General features: G+C 40.0%; 1 protein-coding gene across 6 annotated transcripts in view; it reads right to left on the reverse strand.

Annotated features, from left to right (window-relative positions):
* GRIA2 (glutamate ionotropic receptor AMPA type subunit 2) overlaps window positions 1-26,653 on the reverse strand; it is a 74,478-nt gene that overhangs the window by 7,323 nt on the left and 40,502 nt on the right. For all 6 annotated transcript variants that reach the window (XR_014552144.1, XM_083631110.1, XM_083631111.1 and 3 more), the window contains exons 4-12: window positions 21,522-21,718; window positions 18,823-18,876; window positions 17,786-17,947; window positions 9,542-9,709; window positions 9,196-9,300; window positions 8,151-8,261; window positions 6,914-7,120; window positions 6,075-6,445; window positions 2,214-2,412 (exon numbers count right to left, since the gene is read on the reverse strand). Coding sequence is in view for 5 of the 6 variants with exons in the window: in XM_083631110.1 (XP_083487236.1) it covers window positions 2,214-2,412; window positions 6,075-6,445; window positions 6,914-7,120; window positions 8,151-8,261; window positions 9,196-9,300; window positions 9,542-9,709; window positions 17,786-17,947; window positions 18,823-18,876; window positions 21,522-21,718 (1,574 nt within the window). In the remaining variant the exon portion in view is untranslated. The remainder of the gene's footprint in view (window positions 1-2,213; window positions 2,413-6,074; window positions 6,446-6,913; window positions 7,121-8,150; window positions 8,262-9,195; window positions 9,301-9,541; window positions 9,710-17,785; window positions 17,948-18,822; window positions 18,877-21,521; window positions 21,719-26,653) is intronic.

A 26,653-nucleotide genomic window follows, 5' to 3' on the forward strand; every position in this document is an offset into this window, starting at 1 on the left:
CTATATTACCTGGGAGTAAACTCCATGGAACTAACTATGACATACTTCTGAGCAGACATCTGCAAGTAACTGCAAGCCTAAATTGACAAGCCTAAATGAATGGAATGTGTGGTGTGGGAACAGGTTCAGAAAAAAAACTTCAGTTCAAAACCCTCCTCTCAATATAAACTAAGTCCAACTGTCTTGGAAAGATTGGTCTTGCCTGCTCCTAGTCCTCCTCTCTGACAGCCAGCTCTGCCCAGCTTTCTTAAAACTTATTATTGCAATGGGGAAAGGGGAATCGCCAGCAGCAGAAGCAAGCCCTATAGCAACAGAGTCTTGTGCTTGATGTGCACAGAGACTATTCTTAATTCCAGGAAGACTCGAAGTTATATTTTCCAATGCCTCTTGGCGCTGACTTGGAAAGACAATGGACCTTGTTTGGTAGTGATGGACATTGTATGAGTGCCTAGGTCTTTAACATGAGCCTATTAAACTTCCTTGCCCACCTCTGCTGCTGTTAAAGTACCTCATTACTGGCTTCCCCCATCATTTTGCAGGAGCATGTTTCAGGAAAAGGGGAACCATAAAACTTTATAGCATTGTCCTCTATGAATTTGCCTAAACCCTTCTAACTTCAACCAAGTTGGTGGCCATCACTGCATCTTGTAGTACTGAGTCAGTAATTAGTAACATGCCCATGGCAAAATCTTACACAACTGATCATTGGAATTTCCCCGCAAACTATGGCTTCTAGAAGGAGCTCCCCTATGTATCAGAATTTACAGTAAAGCACAGGAGAATAGGCAGTTTATGAATTGAAATAATTGCACTGACAACTGGATAGATTGTGAAGCATCAAACAACGAAGTAATACGTTGCCAGTAATTTCCTCTGTGGTTCCCCAGATTCACACCAGACAAAGCTTCCGGACAGTAACCAAGGGTACATCCCACTTCTATTACAGCTTTCTAGCTTTGGGGCTGCAAAGACCATAAATCAATCTGTTTTAGCAGTGTGCTCCATTTATATTCATTATGCTGTTTTCATTAAAGAGTGCTCTTTCTTAGAGACACTCAATTAAGAATTTCAATTATGAAGGATTTGTCAAATTAATTAGCAATCTACATATCTAGTTGGCCATCAGATAACGTTCCCATTTTGTCTTACTACGATCTATTATTCTCAAAATGAGATTCTATAATTAGCATGTCATTTACAGAAATAACTCAAATCTGTGCTAAAATTTGAGTTGCGATCGCCTGCAGTAGAACTTCAGCCGTGAAGTAGGTTTGAAGTCTGAACTGGATGATGGCCCCAAAGTCTCCTAATACCCATCAGTGTGATTAAAAGCAAACAAACCATGCATCAATGTTGCAAACTGTGTAAAGTAAGAGTATAGTGGTACCTCGGGTTACATATGCTTCAGGTTACATACGCTTCAGGTTACAGACTCTGCTAACCCAGAAATAGTACCTCGGGTTAAGAACTTTGCTTCAGGATGAGAACAGAAATTGTGTTCTGGCAGCGCGGCAGCAGTGGGAGGCCCCATTAGCTAAAGTGGTGCTTCAGGTTAAGAACAGTTTCAGGTTAAGAACAGACCTCTGGAACGAATTAAGTACTTAACCCGAGGTACCACTGTATGTATGTATGCATACATTAGATATTTCTGAGATATTTTAAAGCTAGACTTTAGCTATTGCATTTATTTATTACTTTCAAACAACAACAAATTATGAACAAAATGCAAACGTTACAGATCTGAAACCTACATACACATTTCCTTCTGCTGCCATTGTTGTTGAAACCCACATAACATGATGGAGACGTACAATTTCTCCTTCATACTTTCCACACCTGTTAGGTAAAGGTAAAGGGACCCCTGACCATTAGGTCCAGTCGCAGACGACTCTGGGGTTGCGGCACTCATCTTGCTTTATTGGCCAAGGGAGCCGGCGTACAGCTTCCGGGTCATGTGGCCAGCATGACTAAGCCGCTATATCATGGAAGGAAGTCATGGCTTATATTAAATGCAAGTGAGCTGTCCTCTTTATTTCAGCTCTGCAGGGAGTTACATTTGGCACCCAAATTACTAGTTGGCACTTATTTAGAACATGCATTGAATTATTAAATCACAACACCAAGAATGGATCTTATTTATTACTTAATTTCAGAAAAACGCAGAGAAGGAGGGGGGAAACCTTTAATATTTCAGACCAAAAGAAGACTCTTACCCTAAAGAATTCTTTTGTTGAGCCGGAATCTAATGTCCCATAAGCGATTTCTGATTGTTTAGACAAATCCTCGGCACTCTCAATGGGAGATACCATCCTCTCTACCGTCAGGAAGGCAGCTAGGTTAGCCGTGTAGGATGAGATTATGATCAGGGTAAAGAACCACCACACACCTCCAACAATGCGCCCAGACAGGGATCTAATAACAAGTATGAAATGGATTTGTAAAATGAAATGAATGTCCTGAAAGGAATACAAGTCACCAGGTTTATGTATATGCTGCATTGTGTAATGCAGGGAAATGTTGGTTTTTCCTTTCTACCTTAAGTGTGTTTTTTTCTCTCCTCTCAGTTTCAATGCATGCTACTGAAATGGGAAATTAAAAACATACTATAGTTTTGCTAGGATAATTTTACTCAGCTCAAGTGGTGTCACTAAATTCAGGACTCCGTCTTGAGATAATGTACGGAAGCAAAGTACTAGCTCATCAGTCCTTCACTGGTCGGAGGACCCTGGAAAAGAAAGCTGCTTAGATAACATTATAGCCATATTTTAAAAAGTAAGGTTTTCGTGATAACTCAGGTGAATTTTTTGTGACAGCTCAAGCACATATACAAGAAAGTCAGGCAAGATCAATTATAGGCTTTTGGATCTAAGTTTTCCCATTTCTACCAGATCATGTCTACTATGTAAAAATCAACAGTTTCAGCTGTAATGGATTCAGTGCTTTAACCTATATTTTGACTGAATAAAATAAGAAGTAATGTCCTTGGTACAAAGTCCCATATGCTCTCCATTGCACTCCTTTAGAAAATCCTAGCACGAAGGGCAGATGCAATTGAACAATCAAACATATACCACAAGAAGCAAGAGAATTGTTGGACTGGGAAGTCTAATTTGGGGACCACACCATTCACATTTAAGTTTAGCTTTTCAAACAATTACTGCCATGCACTGCATTCATAGTTATGTGAATTGCTCAAAAATAAAATGTACATGAACAACTGACAATCAAAATAATAATCTAAGTCCTTACAGAAATACAAGACAATATATAAGCAACAGAACAACCCTTGATTCACCTTTCTAAGTGTTTCGGAAGAGCTGCTAGCAACATGGCCTATTGTGACATCACTTTAAAAATGTGTAAAACTTTCTTTGGAAGTCTTGCATTTTCTGATTAATATTACTGTTTCATTCTGGGACCAGGAGTTCTGTTTAGGGTTTTTATGGGGGGGGGGTTGAGCAGGCAGAGATGTTGCTGTTATTAATTTTTGTTATGATTTGTGAGGAAATTGTTCAGTTTGGTTGTGTACTTTTTGATATTTCACTTACTGTTTATGACTACTTTTGTTATGTTTGTAATTATGCATTTTTTTCATGTTGTAAGCTGCCTTGAGAATGGTTTTCAAAATATAGTCCAGCCCACCACATGGTCTGAGGGACAGTGGACCGGCCCAAGGCTGAAAATGGTTGCTGACTCCTGTTAACTATGGAAAGGCAACATACAAATAAAATGATTTATGCATGCATGTATCCTGCAGAGGGGAAAGCCCTACTAGGAGGCTCCCATGGAAATGATTTGGCAAAAATCGGGAATGTGGCCAAATTTCTTGCAATCCCATGTGGCTGCCAGTTGGAAGCTCTTTCTTACAAGCAACACTCTAAGCAGAAGATCTTTGCCATTCATATCTGCCATAACGTGTGCTGGATCCTCAGGCCAGCATCTTGTGCATTGCCAGCACAAACATCAGCATGCCAACTCAGGGGCGCACTGAATTCACTGTGGCTCCATGGGCACAGGATTGCATCCTAAGAAGCTTTTAGATGTTACTGCTTCAGCTTGGAGCACTGACATGAGAGAGAGAGCTTTTCAGCACCATTCAAGTGAGCATAACAACCTTTTCCTTTCCTGGTGTACTTATATCACTTTTCAGAAAATAAAAAAAGGAAATATTTTTATATGCATAGTTCTTAATTCTTTGACTGACGCCCTTTGGGACTACTTAAAATTATAAAGTTCATTTTATTGCCACTCAAGCACATTGGAGTCAGCAAACTCGTAATATGCTTGTTTTTACAACCAGAAATGGATGCTAGCACGCCTCTCCCCTGAAGGCAATGTTCTGTCTTGTCTAGGTCAGTCATAAATTTGAATATAGAGAGCTACTGTAACATAATTGCTAAGAGACTGCGTTCTGAATCATTTAAAAAATCCCCTTAAAAAATTTATGCCATGAACTCACTTGCTGGCTTTAGGCAAGGCTCTCTCTCTTTCAGCCTCTCTCCCCATCTGTAATTTGAGTATAACAAATATTGGCTGGCCTTACATGGTTGTTGTGTGCATTACAGTAAGACAACATGCTATATAAATGCAAAGTTTTAATTTTTTTGACTTGGCTAGATCTGTTTTATGCCTCATCATCATATTAATTAGCCTTATGCTCTAACCTGTATATTTAGCTTCAAGGTGGCATATACTGCAAATTCTTTTGCAGCTGATCTCTCATTTCATGATCTTCCCAAACCTTTCAGGGTCTACTTTGTCAGGCATTAATATTTATGAAATTTTAATTTGCTTTTCAGTTAGGATTTAGAGTATCTATTAATAGATACTGGTTTAACTCCTGGTCTAGTTTTCTAAATAAGCAAAACCTGTGTTAAAAGTTGGGTTATTTATAACATTCTCTAAAATTCACTTTTCCAAATATGGATACTGAAAGGGAGAAAGCCAGATTCCTCTACCACAGATATACTAAGATGTCCTAAATATCAGACACCAGTAAGTTGCTTGCTAAACAATGCATTCTTACTTCCATTTCTTTGAATGAATTCAGTACTGGCCCCAGAATTTAGAAGTCTGTGATCAAGCGGGGTGCTAACCTGGAAGATGTGATGGGGCCATGCAACTGAGAATTTTATTTCTGATCTTTTTTGAAATACACTATAAAAAAGTGAAAATGGTAGCACTATGATGGTTGGGTCCTCTGTTGAACCCTAGCCAATGCCCAAACTTGCCACCCTCTGGGCCAAGTGCTAAATGAATTTCAGCTTTGATACAGTTCACATACTCAACATGATGCATCAACAGGTGCCCAACAGAGCTGTTGAGCTTAGGCTGCAGAAGGGTAATGGAATAGCTGATAACACTACAAAAGAAACATGTAAAAAAAGCATGGGCATAATAAATTATAATTTGAGCTGCAGTTACTCGTGGCTTAAAACCAAATACAAGACCAGAATCTAAGTTTCTAAAAATGAAAACAAAACAAAACAAATCACCCCGGATTTTCTCTCTCTCTCCAGGATAACCTAACTACACACTCTTGCCAAGTTTGTTGTACCTGGTTCACATGACTATTGAGTTATCAGAATACCTTTCTATTTTCTATTCCAGTGATTTTCCTGAAAGGAGATGGGGAGTTTAAGCAATAGGCAGAATGCCGTGCAAAATGGCTTGTGGAGGGGAAAGCATTCCTTCCACAGCTCATTAACTGTGTGTTACCCCTTTTCCCATTACAGCATCTGTGAAATCAATGCACCGTTGGCTGTGAATGGGAATATGCAGCAAAAACACGGTACCCCTCCAAGAAGGCATGGAATGAGGGGGACCTCGTGCATTTTATGGCCTCTGCATGGTGCATATAAGTCCACTAGGGCAAGGCAGGATCGATGCTCAGAGGAAACCAATGGAACAGCCCACTGGCCTGCATCGGGAGAAGTTGTTTCCATCTAAAGGGCTGTGGATGATTTTGAAAAACATGTCAACAGCTGGCATTTCTTGAGATTGAATCTATATGCACCATGAACTTCTGGAGTGAGACCCAAAATGCACAAAGCTGAAATGGGTGTGTAACCAACCTTGGCGAAATATCGCATCCTTGCTGCATAAAGGCACCCAAGGAAAACCAGAGACTATTAAATATCCCAAATTCATTAGTTGATTCGTTACTTTGCGATGGTCTTCCATCTTCAAACTCCTCAGTGTGCCACTCGTATGGGCTAAATCTGCTGACCAGGAATAAAACAACACTGACCCCAATGTAGGCAAAAACTATGCACATCCAGATCTCATACGCTAAGGGATCAAGAAAGGAAAACACTCCTGGCTTGGACTTCTGAGGCTTCTTGATCATTATAGATATACCAAGGCTCATAAAGGGCTTTGAGAAGTCAATCACTTCTTCTCTCACCAACGTTATAGTTAATGGAGCAATTGCAATATCGGCTTTCTGTAATGGAAGCAAAACAAAATAATAACTTATTCAATATTTAACAAGGGAATGGCTTTATTGCTTTTGTGCATCGCAGATGAAGAATGCAACAGCAGGGACACGGGTAATACTAATTTCAATTCTAGCATCCTACTGAGGAATAAACTACTAAGCAATCTGCCTACAATAGTCTACTTCCTGACATACACGGTACCACGTGGCTTCACTTTTATCATGCAAATGATACCTCTTTATAATCACACACCAAACAACATTGTCAGGCCACAGCCCCTGAATGTTTAGGACATTTGAGTGCACAGAAGTTTTGATTTGGAGGAAAAGGTGATGAAATGCAGAGATATTGACCTCTTTTCAAATGCCCATTTAAGTCTCACTTGGATCCACGCAAACAGCTGTGATACCAACATGCGCTAACCTGATCTCCGTTAGTCATAGCTACTTGCAATGGTTAAAAACGTCTCTTACCCCATAAACAAGTTCTCCAACCATTCCATTCCAGATTTTTGTTTCTGCATCCCTGGCCCCATACTTGCGATCGCCAACAATTGTGAGTTTGTACTTGAACCCACAGTGTTTGGCAATTTCTGCAGCTAAGTCCACACAGTAGCCCTCATAGGCATCATTTCCGTCAAGCAATTCAAAATTTTTTTTCTTCATAACATAGGGGGATTCCTGTACAGAGAAACTTGGCTTTAGCTAATCAAAAAAGGATGCCATGTTAGTCATCTATACTTTGTGTACAGGGTTGGAAGTACATTGAATAAAACAATTTTTAAAAAACCTGTATTTCCCCTCTGAAACATTCAAGATTGTTTATTTATCCATAATCACAATAACATTTCTTCAAAGTTGCAGCAAGCCTTACAGGTAGAGAGGCGTTTTCAAAGGTGCATTCATAATTCTCATTAGCATTAATAAACTGTATGTTGACAAGTAAAGAAAGATTTTTAAAACTTTTTATTTAGTTAGCCTTCTAAAAAAAGAGAGCTGCATTGGATCATTCCTGCTTATTCCATGGTATTTCACACCTCTGTTACCACCAGACCCACAACTCATCATATAAAACTTACAATAAATATAGCTGTTTAAAAAAAAAAAATCTTACCACCATCAAAAGTTGACAAATTGTTGGTTCCTTTAATATATAATCCAGAACAGTTAAGCCTTGAATGAACAACTCTGAAGAATGATTAGCTTACTAAGTAAACAACATTGGCATTTCTACTACATGACTATATATGATTTTGCTATTTTAAAGTGATAAGGGAGAATGTCACATTCTTTTGCTTAGTGGATTGAAAGTGACTAGAGAGAAAGAGCTTTGCATTTGTTCCTGGCTTAACAACCTCTATCGTGTAACAATTTTAGCACAAAACCAAAGCACAGAGTCCTGCTACAACAGAATAATGCTTCCTTGAAATTGGTTCCCTTGAAATTTTTAGTTTCATTTTTTTAAAAAAAAAGCTTATCCACCACAAATGCTGCTATTTAAATAAATAAAAGCAAAGGCATGTTTCAAAATTCTCCAAACAATTCTGCAGCAACAGGCAAATGGCACCCAACACTTTTCTCTTGTTCCTCAACCTTTCACAAATACACAGGAATAAAGTCAGCTAGGCATGACTTATTCTAATATAGACCAAGAATGAATGATAAGGTTGCAATTTAGACTATCCATTTCACAAAAAACGTGTTTAATTACCAAAATAGTTGTGACAATAATAGTCTTATTCTCTAATCCCGAGGATTCATTGCAAGAGGGACATTCAATTGGATTCACAACCATTCTGTCCACTTCACTCCAGTATCCAATCTGAAAAAAAGTTGCAGGTTGTATTCAGGGCAAACAAATGCATATTTTTGTTTAGAAGCATGATTTTTGATAAATTGCATTCACATATCCAATTCCTGCCTAAAGCTGTAATCAAGAACTAATAACAGCTGTTTTTATTATTTATTCAGAAGTCCCTTGAACATAAAAGGAATTCCTCATTCCCACATTGATTCATAGTTTAAAGGTAAGTCATAGTTTAAAATGCACTATGATTTAACATGAATATGCAGCATGCTGGTAGATACAGCTCAATCATGCCTGCTTTGTTCCTTTTCCACTCTTACTTATCCCTAGCTGGGATGATACAAATCAGAGGGCTGGCTTTGTGTTTACATGTGAACTAGCATCCACGGTGTCCCCTACCGCTGAAGAAACAAAATAAGCTGGCTTCTTATTGAGGTCTTTTTGGAGAGAAGGAAACCACAAAAAGGTGCACATTTAATGCTCCAGTTTGTGTCCTCTTGGCTTTGGACAAGGAAGAGTAGGAAAAGAACAAAGGGCATATGACTGAGACATGTGAACCAGCATGCTGCTCATTTGCAGTAAACAATAATTTTCTATGACTTCCCGAGGTTTGCAAACCCTGGTTACATTTCAGGATAAAAAATTCAGAAAATTCTACCCCTTCCAGAGAGTTCATTATCTTTTTAAAAGCTAAATTTTACCACAAGTACTCCCTCTTACTTTTAAGTGTAAACATGAAAGATGTAAAGTAAAATAATATAAACTATACTGAAAGACTCTATTTACCTTAAATTATTATCTTTGTTACATTTTTTTTAAAAAAAACATTTTTATATCTCTACAGATAGGCATTTAATTGCATTATATCCGTATGTTCAGCATTAAGATACCTCCTTTTTTAAATACCACTTAGCAGGAAAGAACAAAAAGCAGGCAGAACCAAAATTACCTTCCGGGGACCGGTACTTTTGAGTTCCATGACATTTATTGTATAGTTAATTCTCTTTCCATTCTGATCAAACTTTATGTTTCCTGATAGCCCTTCCACCTGAACCTATGTGAAATAAGGATGGAAAGGATGGTAAAGTTAAACTGATTTGTCCACAAAATACATTTCATATCAACTGAATTTTCATTTGTGCCGAGGACCGTTCTACAGATAATAGTCATTTTCTGCATTGCTGAGAAGTCCCCGCAGAAGTGTTAAATACACAGGTTGACTGGTCTTCCTTTATTTTTATTTTTAATGTTGAAGACATTCAGAGATCATTTAATACACAGTAATTCCACAATACCTGCTTCAGTGCCCTTTCTATTTCTACACCATGTGACCAAGGCACTGCTGGGTTTGCAAGACAGTCTCCAGCATTTCCTCTTCTGGTAATCTCAATCCTTTGTTTACGCAAGTTACGGAAAGCTTCAGTCATCACTTTGACAGCATCATAGGTCAGAGCTGATGTGTACTGAAAAGGAGCAAATATAATTCATTAAGCACAAGTTAAGGAAACTAGCCTTCAGTACTTATTTGCAACTGATTGCATCCATTAAAAGAGAAGGGAGGAAAGTAAAGATCATTTCCGCACCCTTTAAGATTATATTTTCCCACAATGCATATAACTGATTTAGTTCAGTGCATATTTCTTATCATTACCCAACATTGAGGGAGCTGCTGAAGGTGAAGAACCTGCAGCCATCCAGATGCTGTCATTGGTCATGCTGTTGAGAGAGTCCATCAACACCTGGAGGTCACCTCATTGGTAAGCCCATCCTTTATGCTAATTATGATTCAGTTCTCCAAGTAGCATCACTCATGTAGCCAAAATTACAGCGGTTGTACACAATGGGGTGGTATAATCAGATCTGGGGTAACCCTAAGAACATAAGAAGAGCCTGCTGCATCATGCCAATGGCTCATCTAGTCCAGCATTCTGCTTTCACAGCGGCCAATCAGATGCAATAAGGACCCGACCACAAGACATCCAGCCCATATTGGACTCTGTGGATCCTGTAGCTGAGACTGTCTTGGGTGACAGATGGGGGAGAGGGAGATATGAAGATACGTGGATATGTGGTGTTGAGCCTGGGCAGAGGTGAGCAGGCTGGGGAAAAGCAGAATGATCATCAAGCTCGCCTTGCTCATTGGTGCTTGGCAAATATGTGGGGATGAGCAAAAGTTGGTCCCTACAGCAAAGCAGAACAGCTCCCATACCCTATCTTTCATTGCCAGCCCTTAAGGTTGAGAGTTCTCCTAGTGGTGATGAGGTTGACAGTTCAGCACTCAGTCCTACCTAATCCAACCCCATGAGCAACGACAAGGGGAGCAGCAGCTGCCAGCAGCTCCCTGAGAAAATCACACCAGAAAGTCCCTGGGTCCTAGAGTCAACAGTAGCTAGGCACTGTGCAACATGACTGCAACAAGCTTTATCCACCCTCCAGCTTTGGTATCAAAGGAGAGGACTTCGTAGTCCAGTCCTAGGCATGGTGAACTCTCATCAGCCTCAGCCAGCATCAGGGATGATGGGAGATGGAGTCCACAACATCTGGAGAGCGCCACATTGGCAACCCCTGATGTTGAGCTAAGTCTACAGCCTTTTTCAACCTTGGGTCCCCAGATGTTTTTGGCCTATAACTCCCATCATCCCTGACCACTGGTCCTGTGAGCTAGGGATCATGGGAGTTGTAGGCCAAAAACATCTGGGGATCCAAGCTTGAGAACCACTGAGCTAAGAGGATAGACTCAGCATAATGTAAAGCCCAGTGTTCCTAATCATAATCTGTAGAAAGTTAGGATTTGAAAATAAATCTTTAGAATCCTGCAGTGGTTGTTCAACAGCTGGAAGCACGAAAATCTTGTTCACACAGATACTTCAATTTTCTGCACCTCGTAAAGATTTAAAGAGTCTGTCATCATTTGGATATTTTTTCTTGTAATAACAGAAATGTTTTGCCACACTTACAGTGTGCCTAATAAGACAATGATTTAGTGAAACTGGCCTTCCTATAGTTTTTATTATATCAGAATATACAAGTTCACTTTCCCTACTTAAAAGCTCCCAGGAGAGAATTTTCAAGAGTTTTGTAAAGTCTGCATCTAATACTTGGAGAGGAGTTTGTGTTTCAGGGCCAATAACGAGATGCCAACCTTTAGTGCAGTTTGAAGATTAACTGTAAAAAAATCTAGTTGTAATACAAACAGCCAACAGTAAATACTACTGGGAACATGTACAGGGCGTTTGCTTCATCAGTTTGCACAAAAAAACCCTAAAAGCTATGGCAAGGTCTTATTATGGCACTTGATCTTAAGCTCCTGGTTCAGGCATCATGCCAGGAAATGCCTTTTCCTTGTATAATCTTGTTCCTTGTCATTTTCAGCCTACCAGACCCCTGTCACTGCATCAACTTCCACTAGTATTGGAATCCAGCAGTAGCATGAATGGTGAACATCTGTTTATCCTTTCACCTTAAACAGAAAGGACGTGGGTCAGAAGACTCCTATGGATGAGATGATACATTTCAGGTGGAATGTATCCCATGGTGAAAAAAATTCCCCACTTGAGTATCTATCTTTGACACCCCCACAGAGGCGTGAACTATCTACTTTGAGCAACTTCCTTTTCTTTCCAGAAAAGCAAAGCCGGCACTATAACGCAATGGGGTGTTTGTGTGCTCAGAAGCATTTACGGCTGCCATCTGCCCTTCTCTCTTGATCATGTATTCATTGATCATGTATGGAGTACAGTATAGATCAAAATTTTCCAAATTTAATCTTTTGCTGGAATGATTTAGCGTTGCTTGCTCGGAGACTAGTCAGTAACTAAATTATGCTAGAGCACACCGCTGAGATAGGCAATTTCTCCTGCTGCTACTGTAATCACTTATATGCGCCCTGAAATAACTGCAGTCTTGAGGCAAATATAAAATGGTTTATGACGCGTATTCCTAGCTAGTATTAATTACAAAACAGTAGGGTGGTTTATTTTCCAGGCCTGTGACCTTTATACAAAGTTAAGTATATGGATCTAATATTTTCATCCCTGTATACACTGATTAATGATTCAAGAACAAAGTGTCAGTATTAAAAAGTGTAGCACAAGGCTCTAGATTTATTCTGTTTGCTCTTTCCTATCATTTCCTAATTGCCCAAGTAGATCTCATAGTGTTTTATCCCATTTTCTCAAAATCCTATATGCATCTGCATGGAAATAGGATATTAGCAGAGCTGCAAAAGTAGAAGATGCTCTTGCCCAGTCCCTTGAACTAAGGTTCAACATACTGGTTCGTCTGTGTATTTTAATAAAATTGAGCTGTTTCTAGGCTTCTTGCCAAGTAGTTGCAGCTCATGTCCTTCCCACAGGTGCTCTGTGATGCAACAGCAGAAGTAGTCGTAGGTGTGGTGATGCCACCACAACTCCTAAGCTGCTGTCAAAGCTTGTGGCTTTAAATTGTGTTTTTGAAAAGAAGAAGGAGAAAGGTCACACTTTAAACACATAACCCACTTCTCCCAAATCATTTCGTGCACATCATAGCTCAATGGCCAAACATTACAGAATGGATAGGACTCTTACCATTGAACTACATTCTGGCTGGTTACATTCCAGCTATGTCAAAGTTTCTATAGACACATAAACCACACAGACCACACACACCCTCCATCCAGGGAAGCAAGAGACATGTTCACAGTTCACAGACCCATTCCAGCTAAGCAATCAAGGAGAAGGACTGGTGTGGTCTGTAGAAAGTCCCAAGGGCCACATAGAGAGGCCTGGAGGACCACATGCTCAAAACAGATCTGCAGTAGCGTTTGCTTCAACCTAAGTATGGGCATGCATCTAAGAAGGAGCATATAAATGAAAGGCATTGGAAATTACAGCCCCTGCTTGGGGCAAGGAGGGGTAGAGCATCACTTCAGGGGTGTGTGGGGTGGACACAGGGGGAATGTAACACAGCCCAGGGGAGGGTATGGAAGAGATTGACTGGCTCCCCCCTCCCACAGGTGCCAATGTCTGCCCAGTCCTGGACAGGCGTGGAAGCGAGGGTATTCGCTACTGTAGTCATTTCCAGGCTCTGCTGCAAGCACCAAAGAGGGAAGAGAAATAAGACCATGGGATGGGCCAAGGCAGCTTTACCACTTAGGGAACATGTGTCTGATCAGGCTATGTAAGTCCTATGCCTGATCAGGAGAAATCCTCCCTGCCCACCTTGTCCTGCTCTATTAATACAGTCAGTTTCACAACCCAAAACAAAACAAACAGCAGTGGGGAGGTTGAGTTCAAATTGTTCCAGAAGATAAAATAATTAATTAAGGAGGTTAAGGTCATACAAAATGTTGCCAGACACCCATTGGGAGCAAAGATGAGAAGCCAGACAATCCCCCCCCATCTTTCCAAGAATTTGATTCCCTGAAATATCCAGCTTCCAAGCTTTATTTGCCCTTCCTCATTGCAGAACCAATCCCTTCCTCATTTTCAGAAACCCTCCCCCTTTCCATCTTTTTCTTGCTGGCCAGGTCCAAGCTCAAATCCCACTTTTCATTCCAAACCTCACACAGATAGCAAATTAAATATTTGGAAGAAAGTTTTCAATGCATCAGGACACTGCAAGTGTCCTGAGAAGTGGCATCCGAAAAACCATTACACTGACATTGATGTCATACCTAAGTAACATTTGGTCATGATTGTAAAATGGAGGGCAGCACAACCTTTCCACAGATGGGGCAAAGGAAGGCAAAGTCAAAGATGGGGCAAAGGAAGGCCAAACGGATGTGATGCCACTTCCATCAATAAGCATAATATTATCATACTGCTAGTTTACATGGCATGTCGAATGGAAGAAAATGGCAATAACTGGGGAGGGGAGGCATAAAACTAGTCTGAGAAATTCTGGAGAAAAGAGTCAGAAGTAGTGGCCTTATTAAAAGTGTGAATGAGCCTCGTCTGCATTGCTAAGAGGCAAGAAGTAGCAATACTGGTAAAAAAGCATCAATGGAAGGAAAGAAGAGAAAGGATATGATGTCACAATCATCCTCCCCTCTCTTAACTTTTCCTTAAAGCATTTTACAGGCAATTCTTTAAAATTTATTTTGCTTGTCTCAGAGGAAGCTGAACCATCCCTGCTTCCCTTTCTGCCTCTGACATATTCTTTTGATTGAAGAGGGTTCTAAATCACACATGCTGACAAAATAAATGCTACCTTACATCCTACCTTAAATAAATGCTGCCTTCAGGTAACCTTAAAACTGCAGTAGAGCAAAACAAACAAACAAAAAAAAACCAACAGCAACCTGAAGCAACCATGCACTATAACAAAATTGCTTTTAAATTAATGTAAACTGCTTGGAACATCTGGTTCCCACCATGATTACTGTTAGGCTGTGTTAAAAATGCCTCCACTGAAACAGAAATCTATTGACAAGCAGAGAGCTGAAGTTCTCCATTTTAACAGCTCGCCTTATTTCAAAGGAGATGACATTCTGGCAACTGGCTTTTCAGTCACATTATTCAGGAAAAAAAGTGCTTTACTTGTGCTGCCTTATCTCTTATATTCAGAGACAGAAAATCTGTGGTTGACTCAGAAGGATATCGTAGATCGCTGTACAACGAAGGTGCAGACCCACCTCTGTGTGAAAGGGAATTCTACAACTTATACAATTCCATAATTAATCTATGATTATCTGTGGCCTCCTTATGTGGGTGGAGTTTTTAAATCCTGCCTTTTAAAAATAGCTGTGTCTTTAAGATTCTTGTTTTCTTTTACACCAGTTTTAAAGAATGAGTCTGTTTATATATTGCAACTTGCTTTGAGTTACCTTGCAAAGAAGAGCAACCAATACATTTAATAAATAACAACAACAATGTAGGGGCTACCACAGAAAATGCTATTTCCTGGCTCACTCCCCCAGCCCCACACACTCTGAGGGTGGTAGAATTACCAAGAGGGCAACCTCTGCTGAGAGGGTCTGTAGGGAAGAACTTGGTCTTTCAGACTTTTGGGGCTTTAGTAATCAAAGGGAGCCCAAACTATGCTGTAGTAGTAAAGTGATGTGCCATCATATGGTGACCTGCACCATCATTGGTTCATTCTGTGCAGGCCACTTTCTGCATAGGCACAGCAGAAGATTGTGCAAACTGGGACCTGTGAGATGGCAGACTGAAAATCAATGGACCCTTCTCTCTCTCTCTCTCTTTTATCTACAACAATACAAATAAATTACTATGGCACAAGGGACAGAGTCTGCAGGACTTTCATTCCTTTTTCCACCAACGTTTTAAGAAATCAAAGGGGAGGTAGTTTGAATCCTGAAAAATATAATGTTAGAAACAAACTCTGAAGACTGTTCTAAATAAATAAACAATACTCCCTTTAAAATGCATTTTTTGAGGGTGTGAATTGGGTTGGAAATGTCTCTTTCCATTTAGTACTATATCTCACATCCTTGTGTTGTAATATGACATACTGATTTATGTCAGTCATATTCTATTGCTTATCGTGCTCACAACAGAAAGTGGCCTTGTGTGTTTCCTTGTGGAAATGTACTGAAGGGGAACTGGAGGCAACTTGAGGACAAGTAGTGATTGCTATCAAATGACGAGTCTGAATTGCAAAATATTTCTGGAGCTGTACTTTGGTACTGGGGTGAGGCTGTCATAGTTCTGCTTCTCTGTACACACTATATCTTTAAAGCACATTCAAAGCACATTTCTCCCCTCAAAGAATTCTGGGAACCGTAGTGTGTTATGGGTTGGTGATAACTGTAATTCTGTGAGGCGTAAACTGCAGTGCCCAGAATTCTTTTGGTGATGAAATATTCTTGAAAGGTATAGTTTTTACTGAGCTTTAGTAACTTGGGATATCAAGGTGGAGCAAGTCGTGCTCTGAGTAGACTTGCTGTTCGAGTTGAGGCAGATAACCACCTGGTCAATCTGGTTATGGAACAGATTTCCTAAGACTTCTTGTCTGATTTGATGTTTGTGGTCTTTTCAGCTTCAGGTGAATACCTTTGTGGCCACCAAAGCTTTTAAAATAACTCCTGCAGTCTGGGCACCTCAGGTTTTTAATATCTTTTTCAACTTTGGGGTATGATGTGTTTTGGGGTTGGGTTTTTAAAACTGTATTTATGCCATTTGTGATGTTGGAGTTTTATTTTTAATTTTGTATTGCAATGGCTTTTTAAATTAATTTATTTGTTGAAGCTGCCCAGAGATCTCTCTGCTTTGGAGCAGCATAGAAATGTCATAAATAAATAAGCAGTCTCCATTGCTAGCATTTCATAAATATGCTCTGTACTCCTTTTTATCCAAGTTACGTGTTGAAGTTGCCCCAGTTTACATAAACTGAATTAAATATGCACATTGGAAATATTTTTCTGTTTTTGAAGGAAAATGAACCTACTTCCCAGAACCAATTTTGATTCAATAATTTTGAATGTTCTGCCAAAGGTGGGAGGAGAAAAAAAAGAGAAGGCTATGGAAACTGTGTCTGGAAAGACAATGCCTAATTAAAACAGCGGGGCTGAGTGGGGAAGAAAAAGAGCCATACAGAATGCCAAAACTTTCATCCTCTTGTCACCAACAGCTTTCAGAATCTACAGCTCTTCCAACAACTCTAAACAAATAATGTTTAGAGGCCCCTCCTCTCATGGAAGGCTCTTCCGTACAGCAGAGGCTGCCAAGTGTGGAGGGATGAGAAGGTAGGACTTGCCTGGTGGGGCACAGCTACAGCAATAGCCTTCCACAACCGGTGTCACTGCAGCTTACTAGAAGCAGGAGGGGAAAGGCAATTGGGAAATGCAACAGCTATGTACCTGCCTTTAAGCTACCAGCATAAACCATGCAGCACACTGGCAATGGAATTCAATAAATGAATATTCTACTGAACATGTGCGGATGAAAATTTATGAAAACATGAAAATTTAAAAGCAGCACTAGGCAAGAAGCAACTAATATCTAACCACCACAGCTCATACCATCTTTCTCTTTTTCCTTTCCCCTTTAATCACTAAATCTTTCTCGCAGTGTTGAGGTTCTTCTACTTTAAGTCACAGATACGACATACCTTCCCTTGGGCCATTACGCCTTCTCAGTCTGAAACATGTATATAAAATTAAATTCTATCGAATTCTGATTCAGTCAAGACTGGGGGTGTCTTTTGCATCACGGAACGTAATGGACCGGCTTTAGGACATTAGCAAGGAAGACTATTTTCATAAGTGACTTCTGTTATGAAGGAGTTATTGCTTTTATTTCATATGAATTCTGGGAACAGTAGTTTATTTTTCACAGAAATGTGACACAACCACTGCTATCCTTTGACTCTGCCACATGGGATAGTTGTTCATACAACTGATGAAGTGGGCACTAGTCTGTGTGTGCTAATGCCTCATCAAAATTATTAGTCTTTAATCTTCCACAGGTTTATAATTTTTTTCTAGAATAGATTCACAAAGCTGTTCTTCTAGAATTCATTATTAGTGTGACAACTACGACAACAAACACTTCTTTCCCACAGTATACCCTAGTCCAAGTGTATTAGCAAAAGTGTACCTTGATTGTACTAGTATGTGCTCCTGGATATTCTTTTTCTTCCAATGTTGACCAGCGCTGTATAAATTTTGACACCAGGGGATCATCATAGTCCACTATCTGAAAACCTGATACGTTAGCTCCTCCAAACTGTATTTTTGATAAGTCTCCATCAGTAAATCCCTAGGCATTGAACACATTGGTCAGTTGGCCAGTTATTCAACTTTTCTGTCATATTTTAGTAAGAAAAACATTAACACTAAAAGGTTCACATACACATTTGACTCGTAAAACTTTTCTTCACATAAGGGTTTCTTCTCTTTTCAACAAAAATTACTGCAGACTTCCAAGAGTTACATTGGCTGTCTGCCTTGTCATTCACCTTTAAGAGCTCAGGGAAATAGAGACTGTGTCATACAGGGAATGCATTGGTCTTCAGGAGTAGATTTTTGTGAGGAAGAACTGCAGCGAGAAGGAAGCACCTGTAGTCTATGCATGTTCAGAAGGCCCTTTGCATCATATTTTTTGACTGTCAGAAGTAACAGTAACCTTATTGATCCCTTTATGATTTATCAGTAAGCCTTATAAAAGAACAAGAAGGTCACGGGCTCATGGTACCTTCTCTGACATGACCACTCAATGCACAAATGTCACGGGAAAGGGCAGCATCGTGCATCATGTCAGAAATAGGACCAGCAGGCATATTCCTGATCCCTGATATCCATGTGAAATAAACACATGGAAAATAATGGGCTACAGTAAATGGGTTAGAAGAAGAATATAAGAAGAGATGGGTGAGTAAGAGGAATGGGCAAGGAAAAGTGGGAAAAGTGGCTTGTTAGATAGGGGGATGATCATTTCATGCAATTGTGATATGATCCATGGATACCTCTTCTACTTCAAATTATTGAACAGCTCTATAAGATGTTTTCCAGACAGCAATCTAGTCTGTCAATGAACTATATCATATAAAATTACCCCAAAAACCAGACAAACAAACAAATCCCACTTTAATATCTGGGAGCTAAGTTGTGGTTATTAGTATTAAATTAACTTACCAAATTTGCAATGATGTAGTGGTATCCATTTACATGCTTTCCAATTGTAATAACCTGCGAGAGAAATATATAACTTATCTGATTAGGGAAATGGCACATATACTAGAAGAAACACTTCATAAAATAATGTGGGATTAATTATGGATTACACTGGAAAATATATGGTTCTGGGCTGAATCTTTTGAAGGCTTTGTGGAGGGCATTTTTGGGGTGGGGAAACCCAACAAGATTTCAAATAGGGCAGGACGTATTATGAATTCCATATATATATATATAGCTTGTTTTCAATAAGGCCTGCACTTTCCTTAGTCACTGTACAAGGTGGCTGTGGGATCTTTATTGTTGTTAATGCAGAACTGGACAGCACTTTCTAAAATGTCCAGCCAGCCTCCTGCCCACAAGGCCTATTCTCAGGGTTCCTAGGAATGCGGAAGAGAACACCTCTTCGGTTCACAAGGTGGCCCTGCAAAACTGGGAGCAATTCTGGCCCAGTCCTAAAAATAATTGAAAGTAAAAATATCTGTATGTAACTCCTATACATGTATACACCTGCTGAGTTTAATGGGGCTTACTCCAATGTGAGTATAAAATGGCAGCCGATATACAAAGAACTATCCAGTGAAGCCTGTGTATGCTCAGCGGCCTTGTTGAGGGTCAGCGAATTGGCCTGATTGAGCTCCTTAAAGCTTATATTATCCCTGGGAGAGAGCAAACCTGACCCAGGGGTGGATCTACTATGAAACAAATGAAGCTTAAGCATCAGGGGCCCTAATCCCAGATGGTCCCAGAAGCGACTTTAGTCCACATTACTTAAAACAATTAGGTAGGCCCAATTTGAGTCACACAGCTCAAATGGATTAATTTTTTGTTGTATATATCTCAACAATCCTAAAGTTTGAAAGCCAAAAGCACAAATGTTGTAAAGGTAGCGTGTCACGGTACAGCAATTTTAAGCAAAATCTGAGGTGTAGTACTTAATTTTTAAAAAATAAAAATTATGCTGCTCTGTCACAGAACAACCCCCTTGAAGAAGATGACAGTGGTTATCCAGACCTTGTCGCTAGTTGTGAAGGGGCCACCATGACAGTTCAAGCTTCAGGGCCCCCAAAATGTAGGACTGCCACTGACCTATAGGGTGCCTGACTGACCAGTAGAAAAGCAGTCCTGGCATTGGACCCGGATACAATGAAACATTTTGGTCACATTGACAGTACACAGTTAAAGCACATTTAAAACACATGGCTTCCTCCAAATAATCCTGGGCGCTGTAGTTTGTTAGGGGTGACGGGAATTTTTCAGGATTCTTCATGGGGGAGTAATGTGTTATAACTATATGGTGTGGGTATGACATTGCAATTCTCACATGTATGCTATATTGTTCATATACGATGCTAACACAAGCCATTCTATATCTGTCTTAGAATCACAGAATTGTAGCATTGGAAAGGACCCTGAGGATCATCTGGTCCAACCCCCAGCAACACAGGGATATGCAGCTGTCCCATAAGCGGATTTAACCTGCAACCTTGGCGTTATCAGCGCCACACTCTAACCAACTGAGCTTTGAAATCTCTTCTGTGCCCTGTGTTACAGAAGCATTATTGCATTATTCACAGGCTCAAAAAGAGGATGAGCCAACTGCTAGCCTTCCCTAGGAAAAAAAAACCACAGCTACTGTTATGGAAGAAGTACAACCTGTTCTGCAATCAGCTAAAGAACTTGGGGTCTGTTTTTTTTTTCTGATTTAGTCCTATAAATGTCAATGGAGCTAAACAGGCTACACTCCAAGTACTTCAAGTTAACTAGGTAGTATAGATCAGACTGAGTATCTTTTAATTTACCATTGATCAAACCAAGGCCTCCACGTTTCATTTCAGGTATCATCCTTTTAATCTTCTCTGATGGTCAGAAGTACATAATAGGCGTCTTATAGAGGACTTCATTTGATGAAGTGCCAAAATGAAAAGGTCTTGCTTTGAGAAATGATGGAAGCAAGGCATTCTACCTAAAGCCTTCAGCCCACAGATTCACTTTCCACACCATCTCAAAAACATTTCAATCTGCTCAGCTCCAGGTGAGTAACAGAGCAATTCTAATCCCAGCCAGGTAGAAGTGGGAAGCAACAGAGTGGGGCAGCCACTGCTGCATCTACAGCCCCATCACTCACAGCACAGAGCAGCTAAAACCCTCCTTCACACCAGCCTGGATCTGGTGTGATAATTGGACCCAGATTGGGCTCAATGCCAGCAGGTGATGGCAGTGGGGTCAGTTTATAACCAGCGGAGTCCAGGCCAGCTAAGCCCTTCCTGCTCTCTGCCCCTGGCAGAACAGCCAAGGATCTAAAGCCAAGGGTGGGAATCAGCAATTTCCTCTAATCCAGGTGTAAGTGAAAGCACCATGTGCTCATACATGGACCCTTTGGATCCAAGTTACTGTGAAAATGAGTACTGTGCATTAAACACCGAGAGCATTTATTAACCCCAAAAAATTGATTTCTAAAAAATCTGATGAACTGGATTTTCTGCTCCATGCATCAGCGTTATCAGAATGTTCTTGTCATTGCCGAAGTATGCAAAAAAAGAATGCAATTCTATTACCAATGCTGGACCCAACACAAATAAATTGTGATGATAAATCATGATGGGAGCATTTCATATATGCTTACACTGTTAGGCATTAAAAAATAGAGGGAAGCAAACCTGGTCTACAATGTCGTTGACTTTATCCCGTTCACAGTCGAGAATGACTCGCCTTTCTCTTTTTACCTCCAGATCCCGAAACAATGAGCGGTATGTTTCATCTTTTCTGTCATTATTAATGTTGCCCACATTTATAGCAGTCACTTGCCATTTCTTTTCAGCTGCAGTGTCCAGTACAGCTTGTAGTGTCGACAAACCTGGTAAGATAGAAAAATACAATAAAGGCTCAACCCCAGATGCATGGCTCTTAGGTTAATTTATTTCCAGGATAGCTCAACAACTAGCTCAGCAAACCAGAATCCCCGTTTTTTTTAAAAAAAAATAAACCAGTGTAACAATAGCCACAACTTTCTTAGATCCCTAGGAATTTCTGTGCAGTGAAGATGTGAGCTCCTATAACAACATCCATTTGTTTGCACTACAGGTTCATTTTGGAAGAGATTTTATCATTTCTAGGAAGAAGAGTTTCTATGCTACTGTGGGGCATCGTCTTTTGAAAAAGGGCCTGTCAGGAGAAAAAATAATACAGCTACACCCACTGAATCAATAACTAAATGCTACTGAGTTGTTTTTTTGCTTTTGGGCTTGAGAGACAACACATTTAAAGCCTTCTCTTTAAGTTCTGTAAGACTAGTAATAGCTTCTGGAACGTCTAGTAGGCTGGGGAAGAGGACTCACCGTCACTGCTCCTCCCAGCACTTTCTCGGGGGGGGGGGGTGCCAACTGCAAATTGGTTAGGAGATCCCAGCCCTTCTGAACTGCATTTATTTATTTATTTTGATTGATTGATTTTATGTGAACTTTGTTGAATTTTTGATTTTTATCCCGTTTTAACCATTTTCTCTCTCCCCCCCTCAACTAAAATCCCCCTGAAAGTGTTTTTTGTAAGCCACTTTGAGCACAATTCAGTGTGGAAAGGCAGCACTAAACTAAAGCTCTGTCTCTTTCTTTTGTTCCTTCTCTCTCACGCATCACCAAGATATGGATATGGAGCAATAAATTGTATTTGTTTATGGGACCATGAGAGCATCAGAAGAGTATGCTGGATCAAGCCAATGGCCCATCAAATCCAGCATCCTGTTCTCACAGTGGCCAATCAGATGTCTGTGGGAAATCAGCAAGCATTTCTGGAGCACAAGGACACTCTTCCCTCCTGTGGTTTCCAGCAACTGGCATTGAGAAGCATTGCTGCCTCCAGCTGTGGAAGCAGAGCACAGCCAGCATGGCTAGTAGCCATTGATAGCCATCTCCTTCGTGAAATTGTCTAATCCTCTTTTCAAGCCATCTAGGTTGCTGGGCATCATTGTCTCTTGTGGAAGTGAGTTCCACTATTTAACTATGCACTGTGTGAAGAAGTTCTGTATTTTCTCTTTACTGGATCTTCCAGCATTCACTTTCATTGGATGTCCATGAGCTATGAGCTTTTCTCTCTTCGCCTTCTCTATGCCATGCACCATTTTATGTACTTCTCGTCTTCCTCTAACTAAAAAGTCCCAAATGCGGCAACATTTCCTCATTCAGGTTTTCTTACTTGGAAACTTTTTCAACTCTACAATATCCTTTTTGAGGTGATGCAACTAGAGCTGTACACAATATTCCAAGGGTGGCCGCAACATAGATTTTTTAAACAGTTTTATGATATCAGCAGTTTTATTTTCAATTCCTAATGATCCCTATCATTAAATTTGCCTTTTGTTCCAGCTGCTGCACACTGGGTCAACCTCTGCATTGAGCTACTATGACCCCAAGGTTTTGTTTTTAGTCCATCATTACCAGTTCAGATCCCAGACCCTAGTCCAACACTCTAGCCTCTTGCTTTTGCAGACCCTCCAAGTGTCCCTATTTTCCAGGGACATCCCTGATTTAGAGAAGCCATCCCAGTTTCTGATTTGATTCTGGAAGGTCCTGCTTTTCCTTAGGACATCCCTATTTTCATTGGATAAATGTTGGAGGGTGTGGTAGGATGTCCTTATTTTCACTGGGGTATGGAGTTATCTGACCCCCCCCAAGCTGTCTGAAGGCAATCTTGCATATGGAAGCATTTTTAAATATTTTAAATGTTTACTGTTTTATTGTCTTTTTAATATATGTTGGAAGCTGCCCAGAGAGGCTGGGGAAACCCAGTAAGATGTGTGGGGTATAAATTATCATTATGGAATGGGACACCCCTATTTTCATTGGAGAAATGTTGGAGGGTATGCTTTTGGCATCAGTTTCTATGTGCAGGCAGAGTTGAGTGGCTGCTCAGCCCCACTCTAATCTTCCCCTTGCTCCTTTTAAACTTTTTCTTGTGTGTTCTGTGTTACACAATCCCTGATTACCTACAATACATAGAAAAAGAAAAGGCCGTGGATCAAAATGCTGAAAAAACTAAAACCCAGGCTATCCTGCAGTGCAGCTACAGTTTTAGAGAGCAGAAGTATTGCAAAGTAACCTTTGAAGAAGCTAGCAAATTGTTCCGCTTGTTAAACACTATAGAAAATGTCAAAAGGGCCAATGTAATCGAACAAGTTAATTACTTCTGGAGTGTGGAGAGGACCCCCTAAGGTTTTTAAAAAATTCCTTGTACTGTATATGGTTCCTGCTACTACTGCACATGTCCATGTTGACACTATACTATCCAAAGTGGTGGATTGAGCGGAACAGGGAATCTAATATAATGAGCCTCCTTTCTAATATGTTAAATGTTGAGCTCCTAATTTGGAACAAAGGAAAACACTCCTGAACTTCAAGTGCCCATAATGAGACTGCCTGGTGAGGACAGTAATCTGTCAAAGGGGATGAGGAAATTATGTGAAATGTCAGAGTGATGTTTTATTTCCATAAATAAATAAATAACCAGAGGAATCAATTGTATCATGGAATCTCTAAAATCCTACTTTTCCATCAGAGATCCTGACTGCTATCCCCAGCTGCTAAAGATAAGAAAAAATGGACAGGAAGGACTCTATAGAAAATGTTCAGTACAAAAACATGACTGACAGCTTAACAGGCAGTTATGGACCTAAAAATGGGCAAAATTTGCAAAAATGGGACCAAAGTCTGAGAATTTGAGCTTTCATGTTTTGAAAAGATTCCAGGTCTCAAGATTTTGAAATGCCTGTAAACATCCAAACATGGACCACAAATAAAGGTTTAAGTAAGTACACTGAAACATTATAGGGATATGTTCAAGGTGCTTTCTTACATGCCAAATAGCTTCTCTCCTAAAAACACTATTTTGAGTAAGGAATACATCTGGAATTTGACTAAAATAAACCTTTAACAAAAATTCTATCCCACTTATTTTTCCAGAGACTCAAGGTATTTAAAAAAGAGTAATAATAACAAAGTAAAACAAAAACAGTCCCTTAAAAAAATGATAACATATTTACACTTACATTAATGAGTTAACAATGCCAACCTAGTTAACAAATTCCAGCAGTACAAAAATAATCATATTTAGACAAAGTCTTTGTTTTTACAAAGCCAGGCTTTACCAAGCACCTGAATCAATAAATTCATTTGCCAAGAACCCTTGGTTCATCCCCCAAATTTCAAAAATTATCTCTGCTTGCACCCTGCTGCACCTTCTGTGTTTATTTTGCAGAGGTTTATCTTCCTTTCGCTTCTTTTCCTTTGTCTCCTATTAGACAGGTCCATTAAAAGTAATTATTGCCAATTAAAAATTTTCATCTGTCCGATTCTTAAAATATTTGTGTCTCTTCAGTTCTAACGCCTTTAACAGGTAAATCCAGCATTTCTGGTTTGTCCCAGTTAATGAGACTTATTTTCTTCTAGGAGGCTGAAAACAAGAGACATAAGTTTCTGGCACTTGTACAAGCCTTTTTAGTGTGACAGCCGGCCAAAATGTGTGTCAAGGGCCCTTTAAAAGTGTCTTATAGCTTGGCAAAGCTCTTTAATGAGGCAATGAAGCATTTTGGGAATTGTAGTTCCCAAAGGTGAGCTTGAAAAATAAACAGGGGCATAAACTTCCTTCCTCCCACAAGGCAGCTGCTTGTGTGTGTGAATGCAAAAAGGGGCTATATGAGCAGAACTAGACGTTACAAGCAAACTGATGCAATTCAACCCATGGGCCCCTTAAAAAAAAAAAAACAACCCAAACCAGAACACCAACTTCGAAGGAGGTGACATGAAGCTGAAAAGTGTGCATGTATGCCCCACTTGACACTTTTCCATTGCCAAACTCCTCTAAGTAGTTTCCCTCGACTATAGCCTTCCAGATGTGTGTCTCTAATAGGGGAAAGCAGCTGTGTTGGGGAGGGAGCAGACTAAAAATCTTGCAAAAAAACCAGTGCGCGCTCTCTCTCTCTCTCTCTCTCTCTCTCTCTCTCTCACACACACACACACACACAGACCTTTCTTCACCCATCACTTTTTTTGCAAGATATTTAGTGTGGGAAAAGACAATTTGAATTAGACCCAGCTTGTACTTGTGCATAATGTATCATTCAGCCCTAAATAAAGACGAAGCTTGTAAAATGGCTTTCAGGGATATTTACAGGAAGAACGGAGACAATAGAGACTAGTTAAATGTCACTTTGCAGTGTTGCAAGCAAGCCTATCAAGATAAGAACTTTGCAGGATAATAACTTTCACTTCCCTATGCCTCAGTTTCCACAACAGAAAAATATAATACATGAGCAACAGAACGAATCCAAGCCATAACTCACTGCTGCTTCTGCAGTAGTTTAATGTCACAATATTGTCAAAAACAATTCCTCTTAAATGGTCTTGTAAGCAGAATGGCTTCATTTCTGCAGAATCATTAGTGGCCTGTGCAATCTATGGTTAGAAGGCTTTCGTAAACACCAAAAGACCCTGAACACTTTTGTATGAGAAAGTCAAAAGTTTCCCCAAGAGGATGAACTGTTAATGCTCATGGTATTTTCTCTAAATATATGCTAATTTAAATTTGCTAGTTGATTAACTTTGATTCAAATCTTTAAAAATAGATCTGAATAGTATAAAAGAAATAAATAACTCACTCACCTACTTAGTGCTGTTTAAGACAGGCTACATTTTAGGACACCACACCAGTTGCAATACATCCCATTCCCTTTACATTGTTGCTGTTTAGTCGTTTAGTTGTGTCCGACTCTTCGTGACCCCATGGACCAGAGCACACCAGG

This window comes from Podarcis filfolensis (genome assembly GCF_964270895.1).
Source record: "Podarcis filfolensis genome assembly, chromosome: 9".
Taxonomy (NCBI): Eukaryota; Metazoa; Chordata; class Lepidosauria; order Squamata; family Lacertidae; genus Podarcis; species Podarcis filfolensis.